The 27,699-nt window shown below is 38.5% G+C and overlaps 1 protein-coding gene across 5 annotated transcripts in view; it reads right to left on the reverse strand.

Moving 5' to 3' along the window:
- Positions 1-1,896: 1,896 nt before the first annotated feature.
- RBM33 (RNA binding motif protein 33) overlaps positions 1,897-27,699 on the reverse strand; it is a 127,124-nt gene continuing 101,321 nt past the window's right edge. For 3 of the 5 annotated variants that reach the window (XM_081932658.1, XM_081932659.1, XM_081932655.1), the window contains 2 exons: positions 12,731-12,819; positions 1,897-10,022 (listed from right to left, as the gene is read on the reverse strand). In XM_081932658.1, the coding sequence (XP_081788784.1) occupies positions 9,974-10,022; positions 12,731-12,819 (138 nt within the window). In that variant the 3' untranslated portion in view covers positions 1,897-9,973. Of the gene's footprint in view, positions 10,023-12,730; positions 12,820-16,982; positions 19,486-21,010; positions 21,049-27,699 lie in introns of those variants that run through there. The other 2 variants (XM_081932657.1, XM_081932656.1) reach the window with 2 other exon arrangements.

Below are 27,699 nucleotides of genomic sequence, written 5' to 3' on the forward strand. Positions count from 1 at the left end.
GCTTTCATTTTATTATATAAAAATGTATCCACTGATATTCTCCCTTCTCTTATTTCTATCACCTAGTTTTGCTTTTAATCATATCACCCTTTATTAAAAGTCTTTTCCTTTTTTCTTTTCTTTCTAACTTCTAATCATGTCACCTACCTTAAAAAAGAGAAGAGAGAAAGGGAGAAGCAAATCAGAATAACATAAAAGAAATCATCCATCCATGGCCTCTTGCCTGCTTCAATACTTCTAATTGCTATTCTTTAAGAGAAAGAGAGGGAGGAGAAGCAAATCAAAATGATTTAAAATAATAATCATTATCATCTATCCATCATCTCTTCCCCATTTCAATACTTTAATTGCTATGCCTTTTTTTATCTTGCCCTGGAAATTCCTCTTAGATCTTTATCTCTGTCTACGTTTGCTTCTTGGATGTTCAATCTAGATATTCCTCTCGCCTCTCCCTAGATAGCAGAGCTTTCAATCACCTCCTTTCCCATGTGTTCTGACCTTTCCTATTTCACACTAATGAGAGAGATCTAGGACAGAGACAGGCAACCAGCAGCCCTACAAATGATAGCAAATCCCATCATGTCTGACCATCCCTAACTAGGACTCATGCAATGGAAGCACAAGTAGTCCTTGCTTAGGGATCACTTTTGGAACTGGGAACTGTTGCTAAACAGCACAGCCATAAAGCTAGGGTCACGTTATCCTGACCTGGTATAGGAAAACCTACACCATTTCAGATGAATGGTTGTCCAATTTCTTCTTTAAAAATATCTAGTGATGGAGCACCACAACTTCAGGAGACACGTTGTTCCACTGACTGTACTATCAGAAAAGTCCTCCTTAGTCCTAGGTTGGTTCTCTTCTTGATTAGTTTCCATACATTGTAATCTTGCTTTCTGGTGCCTTGAAGTATAGTTTGACTCCCTCTTCTTTATGGCAGTCCCCTAGATATTGGAAAGCTGATATCAGGTCACCCCTAGTCCTTTTCATTAGACTTACCCAATTCCTGCAACCATTCTTCATATTTTGACCTCTGGTCCCCTAATCATCTTTCCTGTTCTTTTCTACACTCTTTCTAACAGTTATACTACATCCATCCACTATACACGACAGAGTTCAATAGCTGTATTGTATATTATTGGTGGATGGTTTTACGTTAGCTTGTTGTGAATGATGCTGTTTTCTGTATGAGTTTTTAGACTGCTGAGTTATTCTGTTATTTTATATTATTTTTACTTTGGCCCTATTCAAGTTTTCTTAAATCCAATTCATGGTATATTTTGATCTATGACCACAATTGAGCCCCAGCTTTCCACTGCTAAGCAAGACAGTTGACTGAGTTTTGCCCCATTTTACACAGTTGTTAAGTGAGTCAATGCAGTTGTTGAGCTACTAACACAGTTGTTAAGTGAAGCTGGACTCCCCATTGACTGTGCTTGTCAAAAAGATACAAAATATGATCACCTGACCTTGGGACATTGCAACCGTCATAAGTACATGCCAGTTCCTAGCATTAAAATTTGGATCACATGACCACAAGGATGCTGCAACCATCATGTGAAAATTAGCCATAAATCACTTTTTCAGTGCTGTTGTCACTTTGGTCACTAAATTAATAATTGTAAATTGAGGACTACCTATAATTTATCTTGGAGTACTTCAGTTGAGAGTATGATTTTTCTAAATAAAGCAGATAGGAAGCTAAGGGGAAAATATCTTAGTTCCGAAAAAATTAATTTGATTAAAATGTATTCTCATAGCTTTTAGGATATAGCAGTTTATAACTTAGTGCTCGGTGCTTTAGGAATATACTGGAGCAGCTTTGGAATACTTACATTTACGTCAGGAAAAAGCACATTTGAGAAAGTTTTCAATAAAATTCCACAACACAAGAGATTAAAAAGAAATCGTTTTTATTTACACATTTCAATTACAGTGTGTAGGTTGAAAGTCACAGTTAACTGAATCAGTTTATAGGCATGAAAATCATGAATCACAGATTTGTAAAGCAGTTTCCACAGTGTAACAGCAAACTCTGTAGACAATGGTTCAAGAAAGCAAGAAAAGAAATGGCATATAAAATGAACAACGATTACATCTCACAACATGAGTTGGAAAGTGATTTGGCTAGCGAATGCTGTCAAAACATGAGGCCATAATCACACACCCCTACCCCCCCACCCCCCAATGAGTCAGTAGCATGACAGATCTTACTGCATTTGTCCCAGAAAACTTATCAGTCCAGATTAAAGCAGAACACATTGGAACAGCATTTCTGGTTCTATATAGGCATATCCAGTATTTCACAACATTACAGGTTAGGAAGGATCACACTCAGTAACAGTAAGCAAGGCTTCACAAGTCTGACACTATTACTACACGACAACTATCACCAAGCTATCACTACCACTCAGAGAAAACTAGAAGAGCCTGGAAAAAGGAAAAGATTAGTAACAAGGGGTTCTGTTGGAACAGCTCCTGGGTGCCACCTTAGAGAGAAGGAAAAAATAACATAAATAAACTCTTATTAAATAGATTATCCAGTTGTCCAAAATATAAATCCTTCCTAAAAAAGAAGAAAGCTTGTAAAGGAAAAATATATATTAGTGTAGGTTAAGAAGCTACAAGTCCATACATCAAGAAAAGAGAAACATCTTCTGTTTAATATATGCAAAATTCATTATCTGGAATAGGTCATTCCAGAGAATCCAAAATGTTGTTTCCCCCTAAACCATAACAATCCTGGGAGCATTTCAGTGGTTTTCACATATATATATCTACTTCACCAGAAGTTGTTTAAAGGGTTCCAACCACTATGTTCCAAAGAAACAGAAACATTATGGTCCAGATGTGTGTGGCATGATCTGGAGGGAAAAGGAATATTCTGGAATTCTCTGGAATACTCTAAATTTGATGAAATTTGCAAATGCCTATATTGGTTTATAGAGGTCCATTAATGAAACTAGCCAATGGATTTCTAAAGGAAAGATTAACAAGAAGCAAATGGTTGCAAACTAGTCAAGGAGAGAATCAAAAGGAGAAAATTGTTCCAACTCTGGAGATTTTTAAGAAAAGATTGGGCAGCCATTTGTCTGGAATGGCATAGGGTGTCCTGCTTGAGGAGGTGGTTGGACTAGAAGACTTCTAAGGCTCCTTCTAAGTCTTTTATTCTGTAGTCACCCAACTTGCTGGTCACTGATATTAAAGGTAGCAGTCACACAATTTGATGGGTTTGTTGTAAAAAGATGGATCTCTGAGAATAGCCTTTCTCAACCTGAGGTATCTGAGGTATGTCTGGATTACAGTTCTGAAATGTTATAATCCTAACTTATCTAGGCTGGATGCTAGATATAAACCACTAATCCTTCTAATTGTAACTTTATGATTTGCTAAAAGAACAGAATTCAAGAATGCGGATCTGATACAATACAATGCAATAAAATAGCAGATAGTAGCACTGCTTGCTATGGTGTAATAAAATAATTTAAGGTAAAGGTTCCCCTCGCACATATGTGCCAGTTATTCCTGACTCTAGGGGGCGGTGCTCATCTGTTTCAAAGCCAAAGAGCCACCACTGTCCGAAGACGTCTCCATAGTTGTCTGAAGGTGCATGGAATGCTGTTCCCTTCTCACCAAAGGTGGTTCCTATTTTTCTATATGCATTTTTACATGCTTTCGAACTGCTAGGTTGGCAGAGGCTGGGACAAGTAATGAGAGCTCACTCCGTTACATGGCACTAGGGATTCAAACCGCCAAACTGCCAAACCTTCTGATCGACAAGCTCAGAATCTTAACTACTGAACCATTGTGTCCCTTAAAATAATTTACTTGAGTGCAAAAATGCCACAAAGTGAAACCCTAATGGGGCTTAAGAACCAGGAAGCGAAGGGGAAATGAATCAATGGACTATTTTAACACGAGGCACAAGACACTTTAGAATTTGTCAAATTTACAACTAAGATGTGTGGACTTCAACTCACATTATTTTGGGAATTGAAGTTCACCCATCTTAAAGTTGCTAAGGTTAAGAAACTCTGTTCTAGAACTAAACTGAACGGCTGGCCTGCAATGTGGCATTTCAGATCACCCGTGACAATTAGAATGGTCATAGGAGGGAAAGAAGGGATACACCTACCACTCATTAAGTCATATAGACCTCATTTTAGCATCTAAAAGTGGCAAGATAAACATCCCTCTAGGAGAGTTTGCAAATGCTCAATGTGCACATTTTCCTTCTTACAATTCTGAAACTGCGCTCTCCAAATAGGTCCAATCCCTCAACAAAGTATGCAAAGCCTAGAAATGCCCTTGAAATGGCTTTATGCCACGCTAGTCATATACAAAAAATTTGGAGCCAAGTTCCTAAATAATTCCCTTAATAAAGATTGAACAGTCAATTCAGCTTTAGTCATAGGATATTTTTAAAGAGAGAAAGGCGGGAGTGGGGGAGGGGAAGGGAAAGGGAGGGAGGGAGGGAGGGAGGGAGGGAGGGAGGGAGGGAGGAAGGAAGGAAGGAAGGAAGGAAGGAAGGAAGGAAGGAAGGAAGGAAGGAAGGAAGGAGCAAAGACCCAATGGATGAAAAATCATGATTGGAAAAATGTCATAAGCATGATGTAAAATTAAGGCAACTGCTGAGATAGATAGATAGACAGATAGATAGATAGATAGATAGATAGATAGATAGATAGATAGATAGATAGATAGATAGACAGACGATAGATAGATTCAGTATAAATAAATAAACAAATAAACAAACAAACAAACAAACAAATAAATAAATAACTTGAAGGTCTCCTGTAAAGGAATGGGTCTGATGCAGTAGTTCCACCTGTTTAAAAAAAAATATTGATTTCAAAGTTAAGCTCTGGAAGAGTCAGGAATGAATTCTTTCCCCTATACCTGAAAGAAAAACATTACATAAAAATAAATCTTCATTTTTAGATACATAAAATGGGAGAGGAAACAAAACATGCTTCACTGAACAGACCAGCATTATGCATGTAAGTCAAGCAGATTAACTGTACAATTTTACTCTTAACAATAATTTCAATAAATCGGCACATTTTCTGCATTACTAAACTAAGGAAAAACTATAGCATCCAGCTGGATGATCTAGTTAAAATCACTGGCTTTGGGGATCCTGCTTACCAGAGTGCATTAAAGATTTTTCATTAAGAACTTTCTCCCATTCTCTTCTTTTGGGGAGCAATGTTTTTAAACCAACGGCAAAAAACAACACTGAGTTTTATCTTCTTCTTCTTTTTTAACATTCTGAACCAAACACCTCACATAACAGAAAAAGAGGCAGCACTACTAAAGATGAATATGGAAACTGGAATATATCCTTTGAATGTCACAATTAAAAATGATCCTTCCCAACCAGATTTATACCAAACGTTGGCATACATGAGATCCAATATGAATCAATGTTCCATACATTAGGGCCCAAGGCCCATACCAGTAATAAGTTAATAAATAAATAAATAATAAATAAATAATAAACAGGTTACAATAAACCTTACACACAAATCCTTAGGATTAAAAATAGTTTGCAATACTTCACAAATGCAATACTTTGGTAAACAGTATGGGTCTTTGCTATTTCGTGGTGACCTTAATTCAGATACACCTCAACCATGCTATTCGGAAATATGTTATGGCTTTAAAAGCCAACTGCGCTACTTTGGATGCCATTAAAAGAATTCTCCAACCCTTCTTTTTGTCCAATATGGCTGCTGCAAAATAAAGCTCAGAAGACAGTGAGAAAGGCATTCAAAGGGGGTGGGAGTGAAGGGAGAAAGGAAGAAGCCCATTCATATGTGTGCTATACTGCCAACCTACCGGTAGTTAATGAAAAGATATTAAGAATCTACACTAGAAAGTTGTGGATAGGAATCCTGCCTTATTTGTTTCCTAGTACTAAGGAATGCCCATAAAAAGATCTAAAAAGTGCCACCAAATAAAATATATTTCACGAATAAAATCATGAAAACTGAAACTGTGCTATGCCAGATAAATAGAATAAGTAAACTAACATCTAAGGTGTATCTCTGAGATAGTGTAATTAATTTGACTTCCTGGTTCAAGTAAATGTTTCTAAAGGGTTTAATAGCTGCCAAAATTCCTTTGGATCAACTATGAAGAGTTTCCAGCATCACTTCTTATTTTAAAAGATGTCCAAGGTAACATTATGTTTTCAATTCTTCTGTGATTGCTATGTTTGGTGAGTGAGCCCTCTTGGTGATGAAATATTCATTTACACCATTTAAAGTCAATTGCTGACAAGAAATACAGCAATCCCTTAGTTTCACCATTTTGGGTCACTTGGGGGGAAAAACAAGAAACCAGAGAAGAATGAAGGAGAAATGTCATGTTATGCTGGCATTTTCCTACAAAGCTGATCAGCTCACTCTAACCTCACTCTTTAAGGGAGATGGGTGATCTAAAAATATGAAGCATGAAATAAATAAACAAACAAATAAACAAACAAATAAACAAATAAATAAATAAATAAACAAATAAATAAATTGTTATACAAGGCGTTGTTGTTATGTAAGTCATACTAGATTTCTTCAACAATGGTCTATATTCTTGCCACATAATTCATACCAGCACTTAGAGGCTGCTATCTCAAGGACAATACTTGGTCAACAGTGGTTCAATTGTTCAAACAACCTAGTTTGATACAATCTACAAATAGTTGATGCATCCATCTCTATACAGTCTGGCTCTCCCTGCATGTTTTTGGGTCTTAGCCCTGTAAATTTATTTTTAATCATTATAAATTTGACTTCTGCTGAACATCCCTCCCTTATGACCAACATTTCAGAACAACTTTTAAAAATCTGAAGAAGTGTAAAACACAAATAGTTATATAGAAATGATATTCTGTAATCTTCCCATGAGCACTAAACCAAGAGAAAATCCCCTCATTTTTAACCTGGACAAAAACATCATTACAGGATTATCTTTAATTTCTTCTGAAATTAAAGTTATCCAACCTTATCCAAAATGAATGTCAAAAGTGCATGAATTAATGAATATGATAGTGGCCATTTAGCTTTGAACTATAAAATTATTAATATTCAGCATCACACTTAACTTGACTGCACTTATCATTGGTATGAGTAGAAAAACTAAACTGACCTGGAAAATGATGCCAAATTAAATGAAAATTATCTCTATAAGAGAAAAATGTTTCCACATACAGTGGTCACTGGCTAAACATCTGTATCAAATGTATGCTTTCGAAGTTTCAGAACAAATAATACACAGGTCAAGATACATGTATTGACTTAACTGGCATCTTTATAAAAACAGAAGAGTTACACCAATAATAATAGCAATAATAACAGCAACATGGAACCATTTCCATTCAACTCTGATAAAACAGCACAACTGCCTTCCTCCCCATCCCACCAAACAAGCTTTTGTGTAACTAAATTAGTAATATGTGAACAGCTTCATTTAAATTTGTTTTAAAGTCTTGTATTTACACAATATATTAAATGCAATGACTGCATTTTTGCATTTTTAAAATAACACATGATAAGGAAAGAACAAGATAATGGTTGCAACAGATCTTCTACCAAAGATGTGGAGATAGTTTGGGAAGCATTGTGGAAAGAACAGGCTCTCATATTTTTACGGTGATTAGCTTTTGTGGAAGGCATCTCAAAATTAGGGACCAATGTTACTGTGATCATGTCAAACTCAGTTCTAATTTAGTATTAGTCAGTTGAGGTATTGTAGTATCTATAGACAATTCAAATGAGAGATTTGATGCCCATCAACGATAGGGCAAGTTTCCTTCTGCTTACTACGAAGAAAGATAGAGAAAAAAAAAAAATTCACTTCTTCTTCCTCGTTCCCTTATCTCAGAGAATCCCCTCTACCAAGATGGTGAGCGTGTTATACACACATTAGACCCTTGCTATCATGTGTGTGAGATGGGCCTCAGACAAAGCATACTAAAGTCCACCCCATTATTTTAAATGCTATACCACAGAAGATTTCCCCGAGCTGTAAGCTTTAAAAGCATCAATTAACACTGTCCTCAAAATACCCTAAACTGTTTAGAAGGTCATCCAGCCTAATCAAAGATCTGTTGACATAAGAAATAAAAGTTTCCTCGGACCTCAAATGTGATGTAGAGGTTGGGCATTATAAAACTCCCCTCTCTGGCAGGCATTGTTGCATTTAAGTTATACCTGAGCTATGTGTTGAAGACTTTTTTTTTAAACCCACTACTTTAAATGTTAAATCCTAAATAGCAATCTTAACTTTGTGGAAAGACTATATCATATCCCAGGATGGACAAAGATATAATATGCTCTCTCTCGACTCTGAGGGATTGTTGTGTTTTTAACACAATTCTAAGCACTGAAAAGCTAGCCTAAAATGCACCTTCAACTAAAATCCCAGGTGTTTTTTTTTAACAAACTCAAATTAAGAGCTGTTAATAATAAAGACCTCTCTGGTATAGTCAAATTCAAGCTCTACTTCGCAAAGATGAAGATGGTTTTCACTAACTATCATTAAAATCCCTAACGTTATCTACACACTCTACACTATACCAAAATGCTATAGCTGTAATTATTACCACTAGGGGAAAAAAACAGCTGTGTCTTTAAAAGACATGATATATTTTCATATCTTTATTGCTGATTCCCACCTGTTCTTAAGCAGGAACACAGCTTTAAAAGCCTTCTAGTTTTTACAGAATATAATTCTGAATAATTAGAAAAGGAACATGTCTACTTGCATAACCTGTAGTCCTGAAAGAACATCCCTTAACTATTTTTCTATACGCTCAAAGGAATTTATAATCCTTACTTGCTCTATGTTTATTGGCCTGAAATGTATAAACATTGAATAGATTTCTAAGAGTAGTAAAAGGAATTCTCTCTTCTCACAAATGAAAGGAAGTAGGGAATGGAGTCATATGTACCTTTTTTTGAAGGGAAGAGTTTATTTAGTGTAAAATAAAATCTCAGAGAGGGAATGTCTTCATAATTCACCAGGTGGTGTGGGAATAGCACTAGAGTACGATTTGGAAGACTCTATTGTTATCAAGTATTACTGCCAATTATTAAACAGAAAGAAAAAATAATTAAAATATGAAGCTCAACACCGGTAACTTACTTTCCCAAAAGCCTAAGCAAAATGGATCCCCTCTTCCTGAATATGTAAAACTTTCTCATACTAGCAACCCCCAGCTATTTCCTGGCCATACAAGCCCTGCAAGAAAGCACAAGAGAAGGCTGAAAGACGGATTGTTCCAAGATTTTGGAACTTGAATACGACCATCCTTCCTAGGTAAGGACATCTACTGGTCAGACAAATTGTCCAAAATAGGGTTAGTAAGAAATATTAGGAATACTGAGAGGTATACTTTTATGTGCAACAATTATATTCACTTTACTAGGAATAAGATCTTTCAAGAACGAGCTTCAAACCCTTTGGGCAAAAAAAAAAAAAATCCATTAAATTATATGGCTCAATGTTTATTCTGTACTATAGGCATCTGTATGCTTAGCTACAAACAGTAGATTATGGGTGCATTCTGATTTCAACATCCCCACACTGAAGATAAGGGCAACCATTATCAAATATTCTTTTCTAAGAAAAAAATATTACAAAAAATTATTTTCAAGAGTCAAAGTTCTTTTGATCCAAGACATTGTGATCACATAGCATATAGCCTAAAATATCCATGTATACTATTCACACGTGAGATCTGTAGTTCTGTATGCTCCATACAGATAGTTTTCACTCTTGTAATCCAACTTCCATTTGTAGCAACGTGGTGGTGGTGGTGGTGGTGGTTGTTGTTGTTGTCAGCAGCTGTCACAGAGTAATTTTGAATTTTCAGAAGGAGTCTGCAAAGCCGGCACCAGAAATTACAGGGAGATTCTACCCTTCTGACTTCTTCCATAACCTGCTGTATTTTAAGACAACTTATGCCCAGTGGTCACTCCACTATCAGCGCCACGTTGATATGGGAAAGATCTATCATGTGCCTGGAAAAAGATGAATGCATAATGACTTAAGGCAGATGTATTTTTTGAATGGATCAAGGAACTTATTTAGTTACACACTTTCTTCCCATTTTAGGCATAGTTTAGAGGTAGCCAAGTTTTCTAAGCCAATATTCCTCAAACTATAAAAAGATTGGGTTGTTTCATTGTCAGACTGATTGATTGATTGATTGGTATGCTGCTGATGTCAGCTCTGGACAGCTTACAATGCAATAAAAATAGAAATATAAAAGCAACTATAAATGTAGGAATAGCTAAAATTACAAACATTAAATACCAATAAAGGAGAATATTTGTAGCTCAGAGTTGAAATGTGGGGTCTTTAATGATCTCTGAGATTGCTTGTTTTCTTGTAGATTTTCATTACTATTCAACACATTTCAACCAATGGATACCCATACAACTTTATCAGAAAGTCTCTGACCACTCAACCCAATACAGTACAACCTACGCACACCCTAAAAACAGTTACACTGCCATACATCAAGAATATCTTAGAAACCACCAACAGACTACTACAACCACATGGAATCAGCGTAGCACCCAAGCCAACTAAAGCCCTTCATAACATCCTAAGCCAACTCAGCAACCCCAGAAGAAAAATAGGAGTCATCTACAACATACAATGTAAGAACTGCAACGACCACTCACTACGTAGGACAAACAGGCAGAAGATTGGCTGAATGCATCCATGAAGACCAACTGGAAGTCAGAAAACATGACGAAAATTCTTTAATTTCACAACATACAGACAGACTTAACCATTGTTTCAAATGGGAAAATGTGACCATCCCAGACCAGGCCAAGTCTAAAAATGCCAGGGAATTCCTAGAAGCCTGGCACTCTGACAAATCAGCCACCAATAGACACACAGACCTTAACAGCATCTACAGACTATGCAAAAGAGATGTTGCTGGTTGAGATAAGCAACCAGCCCAATAGAGAACAAAAAGACTCCAGAACTTCTCCAGCAGTAATCAGCACTCAGATCAGCATAGATTACCATATTTTTCAGAGTATAAGATGCACCTTTTTCCCTCAAAAAAGAGGGTGAAAATCTGGGTGCATCTTATACACTGAATACAGCATTTGTGGCCTTGCCGAAGCCCCGCCACGTTTGCAAAAATGGCCGTGCATAGCCTTTAGGAAGCTTTCACAGTGATCCTGGGGGCTGGGGAGGGCACAAATGAACGAAAAATGGGCTGTTTTTTGCTATTTTTTGCCCTCCCCAGCCCCCAGGAGCACTCTACAAACCTCCTAAAGGCTATGCATGTCCTTTTTTTTGACAAAAAACGGGCCGTTTGGGGGAGGTCTTCAGAGTGCAAAAACCTTTTTTTTAAATTTGCCTCTTCAAAATCTTGGTGCATCTTATACTCCGGTGTATTTTATACTCTGAAAAATACAGTAACTCAAAGGTTAACTTCAGACCGCTGTCAACTACACAATACCCCAATCAATGAACTGCCAAAGAGCCCAAACAAAGGATCCTAAGACCATCCCCCACTCTCATAGGCAAGCAAGTCATCAGCGTATAAACTGAGAGCAAAGAGCACTCCTTGCTAGCACTGATGATGTTACCTTGTTTGGGTAATGAAATGTCTGCCAAAAAAAAAAAAAAAAAAACAAGCAAGCTCAGAGCATCAAGAGTAAAAACACCAAGGGCTCACACAGGACAGAATTGGTGCCTTCTTCTACAGCTGCACAACTCCACCCTAAAGTTTCTCCACACCTACAACCAGAATCAGACATTAAGGCCCCTTTGGAAGGCCAGAAAAAGAGGGTGGGTGGATCTCACCTCTGGTGACAGGATTTTCCAAAGTGTGGGGGCCACAATGGAAAAGCCTATTTTCCTAGTGCCCATCAGCCCAGATTATACAATACAATACAATAGTAGAGTTGGAAGGGACCTTGGAGGTCTTCTAGTCCAACCCCCTGCCTAGGCAGGAAACCCTATACCGTTTCAGACAAATAGCTGAAACGGTATAGGGTTTCCTGCCTAGGCAGGGGGTTGGACTAGAAGACCTCCAAGGTCCCTTCCAACTCTACTATTCCTTGGCTGTCAGAGTCTGCAGTTGGCCTCTTCTGCCAGAACACAACCCATTGGGGCAAGGCAGTTCTTCAGATATTCTGGACCTAGTTTTGTCAAGCACCAAAACTTTTTCACGAAGACATTGGCTTGTTAAACTTTATAGTTTCCAGAATTTGAATCCACTTTATATTCTGCTTACAAATCATGACACAAAACACAGTTCTCCAAACTTGGTAACTTAAAACTTATGGACTTCAGCTCCTAGAATTTCTCAGCCAGCATAGCTATGTGGCTTAAAGACAGATATCACTGTTGAAAAATGTGTAGTGAGATATAAAGAAACAAAGAATTGAACAAAAAGACCCCAGGCTAACTTTCAGTATATGATCATCATTATGATGAATCAGGTCTACATTAAACACATCACCAATCTTATAGGTCTTTATATAACGGTCGAAAAAAAACAATTTTTAATACTGTACTTTAGTATATTGTATATTATTAACTTATTAAATTAATTTTTTCCCCTGTTTCTGTGTTAAGCAACAGCTTGTCTTTTTTATCAGGTTGGTTGGGGATAATGAGATTGTAATACAATTCATCTTACACTGAGAAATGCAAAATAATTTATATAAGATTAAAACCTATGGATAATACTCACCTGTGAAACTTTTGCTGAAATTTTAAAGCATCAGCGGGCTCTTTAAATTTTGCAATGGCCTTTCGTTGTTGAGGCAGCATCTGTAAACTCTATTGAAGACAAAAAAAAAAAGGAAAAGAACATCAGAGTTTAGAGAAATTTTCTCTTAATAGCTGTTGCAAAAAGATGAGTTAAAGTGGAAGCTACAAAGCCAATTCTTAACTTGCAAATGAATCCATCTGAATACATAATCTGATGTCCACGTTTAGCTACTATGAGAAATTCCACCATCTTCTAATATTTTCTCTACTACTATAAAGTCATCATTACAGAACTATAAGATGGTCTTTTAAAAAATAATTAAAATTCATTCTGAGGCTGTATTTTTGTTAAGAGAGCTCCTGGAGAGAGCTAGGAGGGTGTTAAGCTGCTGCAAATATCATCTTGATTTCTGACACTTCACCTTTCTATATTTCCATTAACTTCCTTATACAAGTTAAAAGGGAAACAAAGCAAGTGGGACGGAAACACCAAGCCTTAAAGGAAGCAGCCCCAGTCTTCCTGCCCCAAGCAGAAACTGAGGAGACCAGCTTTTAGAAATGCATATTTGGTAATTTATTCAAGGCAGGATATTTTGAAACTCCTTGGCAGAATGGTAGGATTTCAAAGCAACCCCTCATCCAAGATCCAACAAAGGACATTAGCCACAATAGGAATTACCATTAAGATGATTTCAGAACACAAGCCCTTTCATTGCACCACCCCAGTGGTGGGTTCGGGAGCCTGGCATCACCCACATGGATGCGCACAGCGCGCACATGCATCATACTTGTCTGCGACGCTTCTGCAAGCCTCCGCGATGCTCCGGCTGCTCGGCGGAGCGTTGCGCAGGTGCTGTATGTGCCGTGCACGTAAGCACCAAAAGCTTAAAGGACATGCAAGGAGCTTGGCCGGGTGGGTGGACCCTCCGGAGCACCATAACAGAATAGTACCAGGTGCTCTGGTATGCCCGTACCGGGGCATACCGCCTGCAACCCACCACTGCACCACCCCTAGAGCAGTTCAAACTTCGAAGTCACATAAACCTGGGAGCTCAGATAAACAATAAGCCAGAGGTTGACCAGATTAGCTCAGACAAGCACCTAAGATTTCAATTTCCTCTTTTGCCTATGGAGTCAACTATGACCCCTACATAATCCCATAGGATTCTAACAGCCAATAGAATATTAAAGGACATGTTCTTACACAGGAACAGGCAGCTCAAATACAAAGCCCAAAGAAGGTATAAAAAAACCCACCCACTCTCAACTCCACAAGCTCTGGTGATTCTGCTTCATCAATAAACCTTACTTTCCAATTGGCCTCCATGTTGTTTCCAGTGCTTTTCTCCCAGCTTCTAACTGAACCAGATGGATATATGGTAGATAGTGCTTTGTACAACCAAGAGTTGTTAGTTTGGTGTGTTATCAGAGCATCAACAGGAAGGAATGAAAACGGTCAAGTAGTGGACTATGTCACATAGCTGAAGCCCCATCTCTTTTGAATATGTCATCAAAAGACAAAGCAACATGTACAAACTGATCAAATTTTGATTGCAGTCGCCTTGAATGTTGCATCTTGACTATTTTGAACCCCCCCCTCTCTCGCACACACACGCACACACACACTTCTGCCACAGGACAGGATTTTCTTTGAAAGCAATAAATAAAGCAAACTTTTTTATATGGATTCAAAGTAGGCCTAACAGAAGCAGCTTGAAGTGCCTGCAAATCATTCTCAAATGCTTTCCAAATGAAAAATGAAAGTTGAATTAATGATTTGAACAATATCTACTCCTCTTCTCTGTTTTTCATGCAGGAAATGGCTGGTGTTGCCGCCATATTGTTTTGTAGTAACTGCATGTGCGCAGTTCACTGTAAATTGGTTCTGCTTCGCATGCGTGGAGTACATTGAACACTGCACCAGCAAGTGAACCGTGACGCTGCGAGTTTGAAACCCCTGTTCTAGAGTCATTTGTTGTTGCAATTATTAATCAGCCTGGTGCCTTGTGGAGACATACTTCGGTTTTAATATACAAAAGACTGACACATACAGACTTCAAAGAAACACATTTCTCTCTGACCTTCCAAGGACGGACAGATAACATTCCTTTCCTGGCCGTAATGAAGGGGAGGCGTTCATCTCTATCTCTGGCTTGTAACTAAGTTTTATAATCACGTGTAGTGTTGCTATGTATGAAATCATAATTTTCCCTTTTGCTATTCCTTTGTTTGCTTTCTGTAACCACCCACTTTTGTAACCAATAAAAGGGGCACGTAGGCAAAAGCCTGGGTGCTTCCATCCCGAGAAAACTTTCTCAGAATTGGTTTGTTCATGGAAGACCCTCCGGTGAATCTTACAATTGGTTAAGGTAACTTGAAAGTAATGCTGTTTGGATTTCATTTTAAGGATTTATGTATTTTATGATAGATGGATGCACGAATTAGGATAGTTTTACAATCCCCCAAATGGATTGTTTTCTTCACGGATGCAAAAAAATTACATCTTTGTATTTATATTGTATTATTGTATTTATATTGAACTTAAATATTTCAGTTAAATGGACTTAGTGAAAAGCAAGGTTTCAGGTTTAATACAATCTGTGAATGGATGATTTAAATAAATTTTAAGCATATGAAGAATATAACTATTCATCTCCTTCAGATAAAGAATGAGTGGGTAGGAAAAAGGAGCCAAAACGAAATAGAGAATCCTATAATTAACTTGATTATTAATACTCTAAGTCAATATTCTGTCATCGATCCCTTTGTTCAATAAAGAAAGAAAATACGAATGCCTAAATTCTGCTGGTATGCATAGTATAGTGTACCTGTTTTCATCTGATAACTTTCTATATATATATTCTCCTTTATTGGTAGTTCATATAACCTCTAATTATTATTTTTTTAAAAACCTTAATTAAAAAAATCACCCACTGTTTATATTAGCATTTAATATGTATGTTTATGAGATGTTTAATCCATTATTCAATACCCTCGTTTCCTAATCAACATTCCTAGGAATACAAAGGGTTGGATAGGGATTTTGTTATTTTTAAATGAAGCCAACAGGATAAAGCCACCAAAATCAACAAGATTTCTGTTACTGCTGACTAACTTGCTAATTAATACTTTCTTTGAGATTTTTATAAATATGATCCGGTCCAATACCATTTAAAAAAAATGGTAAGCATTGATGGGAAAGTTAGCATCTCTTTTAAGACATTGATCTGCTAAATCAGCAGCCCCCATTCCTTCAGCATCATTGGAATTGCAAGTCTCAACATTTCTAAATGTGACATTCAGCCATGCAATTGGAATTTCAGAAGCTGGATTCACAACTCATCATGTCAGGGATGGTTGTATACAATGAACCCCAAATTGTTAGCTCTATTATTTTTTTACTCAAGAGAACTCAGAACACACAGAGAGCCCTCCACTTACAACCATTCATTTAAGGTAAAGGTTACCCCACACATATGTGCTAGTCATTTCCGGTTCTAGGGGCGGTGCTCATCTCCATTTCAAAGCTGAAGAGCCAGTGCTGTCTGAAGATGTCTCTCCGGTCATGGGGCCGGTAAGACTAAAGGCCAAAGGCTCACAGAGAGTTGTTACCTTCCCATCAAAGTAGTCCTTATTTTTCTACTTGCATTTTTTACATGCTTTCGAACTGCTAGGTTGACAGAAGCTGGGACAAGTAACGGGAGCTCACTCCATTACACAGTGCCAGGGATTCAAACCGCAGAACTGCCGACCTTTCTGATCAACAAACTCAGTGTCTTAGCCACTGAGCCACCGCATCCTTTTAACCATTCACTTAGTTCATTCAAAATAAATGTATTGAAAAAAGTTAACTTCTGAACAGTCTTTACGACCATCACTGTATCCCCATGATTATGAAGCAACCGGTATGTATTTGCAACATTTCCCAAATGACTTCTGACAAGGAAAATCAATAGGCAAAGCTAGATTTGCTTAATGATACTATGATTCACTTAACTGCAGTGATTTTCTTAATAATGGGAAAAAAAGGTTGTAAAACCAGGCACAGCTCACTTGACAACCAATTTGCTTGGCAACAGAAATTCTGGTCCCAATTATGGTTGTAAGTCAAGGACTACCTATATTTGATAACAACCAAAATAGCACTGCAATCAGTTACATGAAGAAAACCTTAATATGCTTGTTTAGATAGCCACTTTTAAATGAAGATCAACATAGATGAAAAGTTGCCAAAAAAGAATGATTTTATTACAGTATTTGCTTACTGAAGTGGTTTAAAATTTTTGCTCATAAAATAACAGGAAAAAAACATTACATAAATTTTCCATATATAAAGAATATCTTGGGATTTACAGGAGTAGAAAACAATTCTGTACAAAACCTTTTTTAAACAAAGCTATGAATCACTGAGCAAAACTCTCAAGAATAGGAATGTAATGAAACTTTCATTAACTTTTTAACAATGGGATCAAACATAATACCACTCAGAATAAACATACTGTATAGTCTTCCATCCTAATACTAGTTGCAGTTTTACTCATCCAGTAATGGCAGGTTTCTATCAATAAGGCACAAGATGGTATGCAATACCTTTGTGGGTGAATTGGAAGATTGGTGAAATATCACTCCAGTTTTCGTATCATGGGGAATGTAATGGAATTCTATCAGAATGTACTACCAAAGAAGACAAACAGTGAATCCACAGGAATTGAATTTCTTGCATTTGTTTAGATCTGTGGTTTCAAAAGTTCAAAACAGCTAATTTGTATAGTGAAAGCTGCTGCCTTTAAAAGATATTCTAAAGTTGTATGTCAACAGAAAAAATGATTTCTTTTTCAGATACCCTGCTAATCATAATGACTACTCTCTGCATGAGCCTGGCTGCTTTCCTTGATGGTCACATGAAGATCAAAAGTAGTTTAAAGCCACCATTGCTTTTGAATAACTAAGACTTCTAATTAATTCTAAATCTAACTTCTATCTTGAAGTTCAGAATTGTAGATTACAATTTAAAGTTGGCTTTTACCCAGAGAAGCCAGGTACGAACTGTAAGATTGTAACAAAAAACTGGGGCTAGTTACAAAAAAATAAAAACGCTTCCAATCTTCTCTTCAATGACAAACCAAGAAGCAGAGAAGGGGAGGAATACATGAGCCCAAATGAAATTACAGTTGAATGTTTTTGTCCAAATGCCTCTGTGGTTCATAATGTGCATTTTGACAACTTTCTTACATTGCAACGTGCAACTTTGTGAAAACACTATGGAATCAAAAAGATTTATTCGTAGAATGAAACTATGTTGGGCTACATCACGTCTAAAAGGCTGCAAAACTGATAAAGCTATGAGCTCATGATAAAAGGGTATCTTGCCCATCGTTATGACAGGGATGTCTATTTTGGAGCAGTTCGTATCCCAAATAATATTCAACACTTCTGAACAAAACAGAATATCATCCCTCGAGTTCTTTACAAAATAGCTCTAACAGAATTTTCTGGTGCTGGTTGAGAATTTAACGTTGTCAAGCAGCCAAGAGATATAATAGTTTCCATTATTGGTGCCATGACGATTGGTTCCCAAAGTTAAGTTTGCATGCTATATTTTTCATCAACAATAATAAGTACTATTTCTATCTTAACGTTTTGTACGCCATAGATAATTAGCTTATGAACTCAGGCATCAACATCGATTTTCTACCTCAAGAACCATTGTTCAAGTATATCCATGTAAATCAGAATCATAGAAAAAACAAGAAACAACCTTTTAATTTGACTCAGAAGCCAATTTAAAGTACATATATACAAATTAAATGTAGATGAGTATGAATGAAAGTGCATTTCATTTAAACCTCTTAAGTAATAGTGCTAACCTACTGAGATTTCAGATGATTATATTTGAAGTTTCAGAAAGCTGCTATTTTATGATGACACACAATCCAATTAACTGGATTGTGTTTCTGATTTTTAATAACTCACACATTAATTATCAGCTCAGGTCTATGGGTTACCTAACCTTCTTTATAAAAAATTTAACAGAAGTCAATGGAATTGGTTTAGCAGTTTGTTTTTCTAAAAAATGAAAACTTCTGCAACTTGATATTGTTATAATAGAGAACATAATTTTCTTAAATTTTATTTTAAATTGAAAAACTAAATAACTTCCATTTCTTGTAATTTTACAGTTGCCATTGTTTAACCTTTCAGAACTGAAAACTGGGCAGACATAGCATTCAACACCAACTGTATAAAGAGTCCTATTTTGGATTCCAAACTGTTAATGAAGGTAAAGTAATGTTTGGAAAAATTAGGGTACATTTGTGGCTCCATATTTACCATGCATATTCTTAAATCTGCTAGGTTGTTCCTTGGCCATCAAATTTGGACTGATTTTGTTACAAAATCAACTTACAATGTTAAACTAAGTTACAATATCTTTTTACAAACACAAAAACCAAAACTTTTCCACTGAATAAATGGGTCATCACAAAGAATGTTGTCTATTGCCTGAGAGGAATAATATCCTTAATGTCCAGTTAAGTCAACGGAAGGACAAATGACCATGGAAGGGGGATGTACCCAGCAGTGGCAATGCAGTACTTTCTCCTCTGTCAACTGGCAGTCTCCCCTCTCCTGAACCTTCTTCAGCCCTCTTGCTAATAACTGATTCTCACAATCAAGTTAGGGGCTTCTCTCTCAACTATTGCAGAATATGCTCCCAATGCTTTAGCTTCCAGCTTCCTGTGACAGCCGATTAAGGAGGGAAGAGAAGAAGAAGCTGTATTTAGCTACTATATCAGTTCTTAGGATAGCAGTCTATAAAATTCATTGAGGACACGCAGCTAAAATCACAGCCTTTCTTAGTAAATAATTGTAAATAATTAAAGAAAGCAGTCACAATTTTAATTTTTGGCCAATGCCTGTTCCAACTTGTTGTTCACGTTCTATGGCAGAGTTGTCAAACTCAATTTCATTGAGGGCCGCATTAGGGTTGTAGTTGACCTTGGGGGGCTGGGTGGACATGGCTGGGTGGTCGCAGCCGACTGAGTGGGCGTGGCCTGGGTGACCTCCATGTCGCTCATGTCGGGGGTGCTTGTGGTGGCCCGGAAGGGGCTGGGGTATCCGCTGTCTCGAGCGTGCACCCAGGAGGCGGGGGCAGTCACTCACTGGACCCAGTGCAGCCCCATGGATCTAAGGCTGACCACGTTCCAGCCTGGATGGCCAAGCTGTAAATCAGTGACCAGCTGGTCTGGGATGGGGCCGAGGCGCCGGCCCTTTGCTGTTTCCAAGGCAGCCCCAAGGGCCAGATCTAACCACATCCTGGGCCAGATATGGCCTGCAGGCTTTGAGTTTGACACCCCTGTACTATGATGTCCATAGAAGCTAATGATTTGTCAGGTTTCAGAACTTCCTTCCCCAACCTCCTGCTCTCCAGATGCTTTAGAACAGGGGTGTCAAACTTGATCATGTCATGGGCCAGATCGTGACATATCTAAACTTTTTTTTGCCTTTGTGGAGCCGGGGTGGGTTTGGCCTGCACATGACGTATCCTCCCCATTGGCTGCCAGTTTGATAGGCCTGCTTTACAACATAGAATAATAGGATTGGAAGGGAAGTCTCCTCCTGCTCAAACAGGAGATTTTGTATTGCAATTTCTATTCAACATAGTGGCAAGATATGATGGGAGAGGTAGTCCTCACCATGCCAGACTAAGGATGGAGTTTTCTAAAAGGATTAACAGCCATTAAGGAAGTTTTAGAATACAGGTAGTTGTTGACTTACAACTGTAATTGAATTTACTGATTACAGTCAAAAGTCATGATGGTCATAAAGCAGGCCACCCACATGTCTGATCTGATTTTTATGATTTCTTTTCCAGGAATCTTTAAACATTGTTCGCTATGGGGCATTTTTGCTGAAAACTGAAAGTAAATGCTGATTTTCAGCAAAAATGTCAAATATCACAGTCATCAGATCGCAGAGGGCTGTAAATGCGGAATAGTTGCCAAGCAACCAAATGGGACCCCCGAAAACAGATCATAAACACCTTTTGGGGAGGGGGAGGTCCATCATAACTTTGAATGGTCATTAAGCAACTGGCTGAAAGTCAAGGACTACCTGTATATAAAAACTACAGGGTGTTTTTTTTAACCAACGTTCAACATTCAAATAAATATTTTCAGAATATAGGACTTTGATGTGATAATCATATGCAGTGAAAATATTTATACTATTACACTGAGGTTACTACTATTTATTAACTTACTTTACCAGGTTCTGCTTTGGGGATTCCAAATACAGGTGCTAGGAAAACATAAAATGGAATTAAATCTGCGTTTCTGAATTACATGTGCATCTGAATTACACTATATTACGTGTATCTGCGTATCTGAATTACATTAAATTATTTGTTTTTCAACATTGGCTGATCTCAAAAAGCTACAAAGGTGAGTACTTGGATCAGAAATCGAGCTGTAGACTAGAGACAGAGGTAATATACAGTAGTAAATATAAAGCGGCCCTGGAAAATTATTTTCATACTGCCATTAAGAAAAGTATACAGATAAGTTTAAGAAAACACTAAACAGCATTTGAATCAAAGGAAAATTTACTTTTACTAACACTTCCTAGATACCAATATAAGATAATATTTGTAGCTCAGGGTTGAACTGTGGGGTCTTGGGTGCTCTCTGAGCTTGGTTGTTTTATTGCAGATATTTCATTACCCAACTAGGTAACATCCTCAGTGTGGGTAGGGAGTGGGATTTGCTCTCTGTCTATATACAAGTGGCATGCCTTGTCAGTGTTGGTGGGAGTGGTCTTGGTAATTCCTTGATTAGTTTATTGTTTACTGTGGGTTGCCTGTCTGAGTTGGTAGTTCCTTGATTGGGGTGTTATTTACTTCTTGACTGATCTAACATTAACTTTGCTTTTAATCTCTGTTGATCTGGGTGTTGATTGCTGGTGTGGAGATGTTGTGCTCTTTGTGTTTCCTTTCTGGAAACTCCCTAGATTTCAGGTAAAGTATTCCCTATGTGTAGCTACTATTTCAACAATTGTTGTAAGTCACCTACAGGAGCTCTATGGCAAAATAAATGACAAATTGATTTAACAAATAAATAAATAACACAATTTGTAAGAGGTATTCTGGATTAAAAGTCAGTTTCAATTTTCTTAGGTATAGATTTAGTTGCTTTTTATTGAAGGGTCTCTTCGGTTATAAATATTTATAGATTACCTTGCTTTACAATCAGTCCTTTTACCAGTGTTCAAAGTTCGTGGCCATGGAATGGATGCTATATGGCCTATAAGGCACACACACCCCGCCATCATAAATGGTTGCATTCCTCCACCTGTGCAATCACATGACTTGCATGTCAGCAGGCCTTCTTTACAATCCAGATAACATTTTTGAATTAATGGGTTTGCTTAACCGCAAGCATCATTCATTTAGCACTTACTTAGCAACTGCCACAAAAAAATCTGGAAATTTACTTCTGGTCACGTGGATGCCTCAACATACAACCAAAATAATGTATGACTGTAATTCCTGGTTCAATTACAGTAATTAATAGAGGACTACCTGTAGGCAAACCTCATTCTCAGACATATATCCCAGTCAGTCAAGGGAATTTCTAACCTTTAATCACTCACGGACACGATCAATATTCAGAGACCAACTTGACTGTCGCCTGCTGTAGAGTCAGCAGGGAGAGTGATTCCATCCCAGTGAAACTCCTAAATTCAATCTTCTATCTTGTATGATGAAAAGAAATACGCTAACTCTTAGAACAGCGTTTCTCAACCTCAATAACATTTAGGTATCTGTCTCAAAGGTGCTTTCTGAAGAGGCAACCAGACTTTTTGGTTTTTCTTGAAGACATTTTGCTTCTCATCAGAGCTGAAGAAGTTTCTTGGATGAGAAGTGAAACGTCTTCAAAGAAAAACCAGAAAATCCAGTTGCCTCTTGAAAAAAAGCACCTTTGGGACAACTATGAGCTGGATGACTGAGAATCTCCATAGGGAAAAAAAATCAGATGTCTGGACCTCAAGCCCCAAAATTTCACAGCCAGCACGTTTTGAACACACACACACACACACACAAACGCACACACAGAGACACACACTGTGCCCCCGAAAATAAGACCCAACTGGAGAATAAACCCTAGCATGATTTTTCAGGATGCTCTTAATAAAAGCCCTACCCCCCAAATAAACCCCAGTTGAGATCATCAGCCAGATGTGGGCAATTAGTACCGTATTTCCCCCAAAATAAGATATAACCAGAAAATAGGCCCTAATGCAACTTTTGGAGCAAAAATTAATATAAGGCCCAGTCTTATTTTCAGGGAAACATGGTATACATGTACACACTACATATATACATAATGTATATACATACTGTATATATGTATTTGTGTTACAACCCCTGGTATGCCTAAATATAGGAGGAAGGTCACTACTCCCTCTTTCTGTCCTTCGGCTTATCACAGAAGACCATGCAGGCAGAAAACCATATTTTTATTTTTAATGTTGCCTTTTTATATTTGTGTTGTATTTGTACTGATAAATAAATAAAGGGAGACTAGTATAGATCTATTTCCAGCTAATTAGCTCTCATCAGCTAGCCATACCCTTACTGGGATTCGAACCTGGGCTGTATTATATCTTAGGCAGGAGTCTTAGCCACTAAGCCACAGGCTATCCTCCTTATCAGTTGAGCCAGGGAAATAGGTATGTATTTGTGTTACAACCCCTGGTATGCCTAAATATGGGAGGAAGGTCACTACTCCCTCTTTCTGTCCTTCAGCTCATCACAGAAGACCATGCAGGCAGAAAACCATATTTTTATTTTTAATGTTGCCTTTTTATATTTGTGTTGTATTTGTACTGATAAATAAATAAAGGGAGACTAGTATAGATCTATTTTGAGCTAATTAGCTCTCATCAGCTAGCCATACCCTTACTGGGATTCGAACCTGGGCTGTATTATATCTTAGGCAGGAGTCTTAGCCACTAAGCCACAGGCTATCCTCCTTATCAGTTGAGCCAGGGAAATAGGTATGTATTTGTGTTACAACCCCTGGTATGCCTAAATATGGGAGGAAGGTCACTACTCCCTCTTTCTGTCCTTCGGCTTATCACAGAAGACCATGCAGGCAGAAATACTGTATATATGCATATATACATATAAATTCATCTATTCATAATGGCATTTCAAAGTCCAAAGCTGCCTCATACCAAGTTGGACTACTAGGCCCTCTAACTGTAGGCAGTGGTTCCCAGAATTTCTAGACCTACCTGAAAATGCAAATGATTCAACTGTGACCTTCTCTGTGAAAAAATGTAATCTCAGTGGAAAATGTAATCAAGTTATTGGCCTAATGGTGGATTTTGCAAACCTAATTCAATAATTTCTGCAAGGATGGCAATATATTTTAGTCTTCCCTTCGAATATGTTCGTTTTATCACAGCTACAGCCCTTTTGAACACCTACTGGGGAAAGTTTCCGGTGCTTACTCTAATGTGACCAACACTGCATTAAAGGCAGAGCTACCAATCATGTGGACTTGATACATAGTTTTATCCATGTTAATATTTTCATATTTGTGTTTTTATTGTATTGCAAACTGCCCAGAATCATTTTGAATAGTGAGATGGGTGGCATTAGACCAAAATAGTCACTAGCTTGGTTCCCAGCAGAAAAGCATGATATCCACAGAGACCTCTATACCATTGACAGTGAAAAATGAGGTGGGCTACTAGCAACTTGTGCATACAATTTGCTTTAAGTGCATTGAGAATACACACTTTACCAGAGTCACCAAAATAATCACCAAGGCAGCATCAACCACATCACTGCAAAAGATAAAATCAGCTTAAGTGGTATCCTGTAAATAAAGTGACCAGATTTCATACTGTATACCCCTGATGGCGAACCTATGGCATGCGTGCCACAGGTGGCATGCAGAGCCATTTGTCAGGGCATGCAAGGCGCTGCCCTGTCAGCTGTCCAGTGCGCATGTGCGCGCTGGCCAGCTGATCTCACCCTTTTTAAAAGCCATTTTTCGCCCTCCACAGCCTCCAGAGCCTTTATAGGAACCTGGGGAGGGCGAAAACAGCCCCCCCCCACCTCCCTGGAGGCCTAATGAGCTTCTCTGAAGCCTTCGGAGCGCTCAAAACGACCCTCCGAGCATACCGGAAGTCACTGAAGGTCCCTGAAGCCTCCGGAGGGCTTCCAGGGGGGCGGGGGAGGCTGTTTTCACCCTCCCCAGGCTCCTATAAAGCCTCTGGAGCCTGGCGGGGGCAAAAATAGCATGCAAAAAATGGGGGGTCACGGGAGACGACTTCCGGCAGCTGAAGGCGACGGACGCGTGCGTCCGCTTTTCACTGTTTCGGTGGGCTCCCCTGAAGTCTAGGGGGAGCACAGGGTGCCTTGGAGGGGTGCCCTGCCGTAGGGGCAGCTTGCTGGGACCCCCTGGAATGGCGGCGGCCACGGGGGGGGGGGGTCTCCAGATTTGCCCCAGGAGCCGGAAAGCATAGGGGGTGCGCGGAATGCCACCACGCCCTTTCTCCGAACGGAGCCTGGAAGGAAATGACCAATTTGAAAGATACAGCTAAAGTGCAGTGAGGTGAGAGGTTTCCCCAGGTCTTTTACTGTTTTACTCTATTGACTGATCTGCAGGTTTTTTTTTTTTTTTGAGACTCTGTTTCAACCTTTGGAGGAGTTAAGATTGGAGGGGGGGGGAATTTCCACCCCCCTTGGAAAAGCGGCACTTGGAAAATCTCTCCCTTTTATGGGAGAGAGAGAAAGTTTAAAATCTACTTTCACTTCCCTTAAATAATGGGAAAAAAATTTCTTTTTTGACTACAACTGTGAGCGAAAGGATGGTTGAACTGATTCTTCTCTAAACTATGTGTGGGAACTTTGATCTTGTTGTTTCCTGACCACCTGTACTGGCTGAGCCAAGATGGCCAACTTCCTCTTTCTTCTTTGTCTTTATGAATGAGACTCCTCCCTTGGAAAACTTTATGGCTTTGAACTAATTTCCACCCCAGAGATCTCCAGATGCCTCTTCAAATACGTTTTTTCCCCTGGATTTGGAATATTTTGACCCACCTATTTGCTCTAGTTTTGTACCAGAGGATTTACTCTCTTTTGGATTTGCTTGCCTGGTGGTCTCTACCGGCTGTGCTCTCCCACAGACACCATTTCTTTGTATAGACTAATAACTATCTCTGAGCTTCATGATGGGTCCAAAGAAGTTGCCGCCTGGCAAGGCCTCATCGGCCCCGACATCTTCCACGTCAAGCCCGACTGCTCACCCGTCACAGCTGGGGTCTTTTCTACAACCTAAAGCCCCTGAAGAGAGTGCAAAGGACTTATCAATTCACCAGATGCTTCAATCTATCTTAAAGGGATAGGATGAAATGAAAAAAACAACTGCAAGACTTAAATGATCAGCTCAGAGAGACGAAACAACAAACCATACGGAATGAACAGAGGATAGGTGTACTGGAGGGCGGTGCGGTTGGGATGAGAGACGAGGTGAAGACAATCCAAAGGGGGAATGTAGAATTTGAAAATCACATGATAAAAATGGAATTTGAAAGGATGTCTTTTTTCCTTAGGTTCCAAAATCTGCCAGAAGTTGAGAACGAAGATCTTAAGGAGATTATGACCACAATATTAGCAGAATACATTAATAGAGATAAACAACAGCTTTGGTGGGATGTTGACCTGATCTATAGGATTAATTCAGCCTATGCAAGAACGCACAATGTTCCAAGGGAAGTTCATGTTAAATTTCTTAGAAAGACCACAAGAGATGAGGTTCTAGGAGCTCAAAGGGGAGGACCACTAAGATATAAGGATAAAGAAATAACCATTCTGAAACATTGTTAGGCTAGGAGAAATTTATATTAAGAGTTATAGATGTTAAATTAGCTTAGAAAATGATCAATGTGTTATTATTAATTTAAGAGAAATTTATATAGTGTTTGTTGGGAGGAGAGGGGTTATGAGTAATCTATTTTAAGATGGGGGAGGGGAGGGGGTAAAGTGTTTGGTATAATATTTGAATGTGAATTTTTGCGGGGGGGTTGGGGGGGTATAGCATAAAAAAAAAAAGAAATAACCATTCTTAAACAGATCCCAAAGAAAGTAAGAGATAAGAGGAGGAAATATTCCTTCTTAGCAAAAAAATATATAATAATGGGGTCTGGTTTAGGTGGCTATTACCAGAAGGCATGTTGATTTTCTGGGAGGGCAGTAGAATTAGAATTAACACAGTTGTGGAAGCGGAGGCTTTCATTAAAAAACACAGTGCTCTCTTAGGCGAAATGGGGGATGTTACACAAGAAACAAGGGAGGGAGGGGCTGAGGCTCTGCCAGTGGACTGGGGGGGGAGGGGGGAGGATGCAGCAACTAGAAGACTCAGATCACAGAAGTGATTTGAAACATTATTGCAATTGTTGTTATAATGTACCTTTATGGAAGTGATACAAAACAAGATGATTGAAACATACTGATGATTTAGTGTTAAACTGCTACTACTTATGCAAATGTTGTTATTTTTCTATTTTTGTTTGTAAAAGTTGTGAGACTTGGGGGGGCTGCTCCCCCCGCACGATGTAGCTGTCAAAATGTTCTAGAACCTTTTAACCCTTTTCCCTGTAAAATTTGTAAAATTAATAAAAATTGCAAAAAAAATGGGGGTCACGCCTGTAGTGTGCGCATGCGCACTGGGGGGGGTCGCGCACTGCATTATGGGTGCGGTACACCCGCACACTATTCCCCTGCGCTTCCCCCACTTATGGCACGCGAGCCAAAAAAGGTTCGCCATTGCTGCTGTATACTATCCATCACAACCATCTACAGATAAATAGTTACTTATTTGTATATTGGAAACAAGAGATTAACATGCAGGGAGAGGGAGAGAGGCAGCAAAAAGA

This window comes from Natrix helvetica (assembly GCF_964273705.1).
Source record: "Natrix helvetica genome assembly, chromosome: Z".
In the NCBI taxonomy this organism is placed as follows: Eukaryota; Metazoa; Chordata; class Lepidosauria; order Squamata; family Natricidae; genus Natrix; species Natrix helvetica.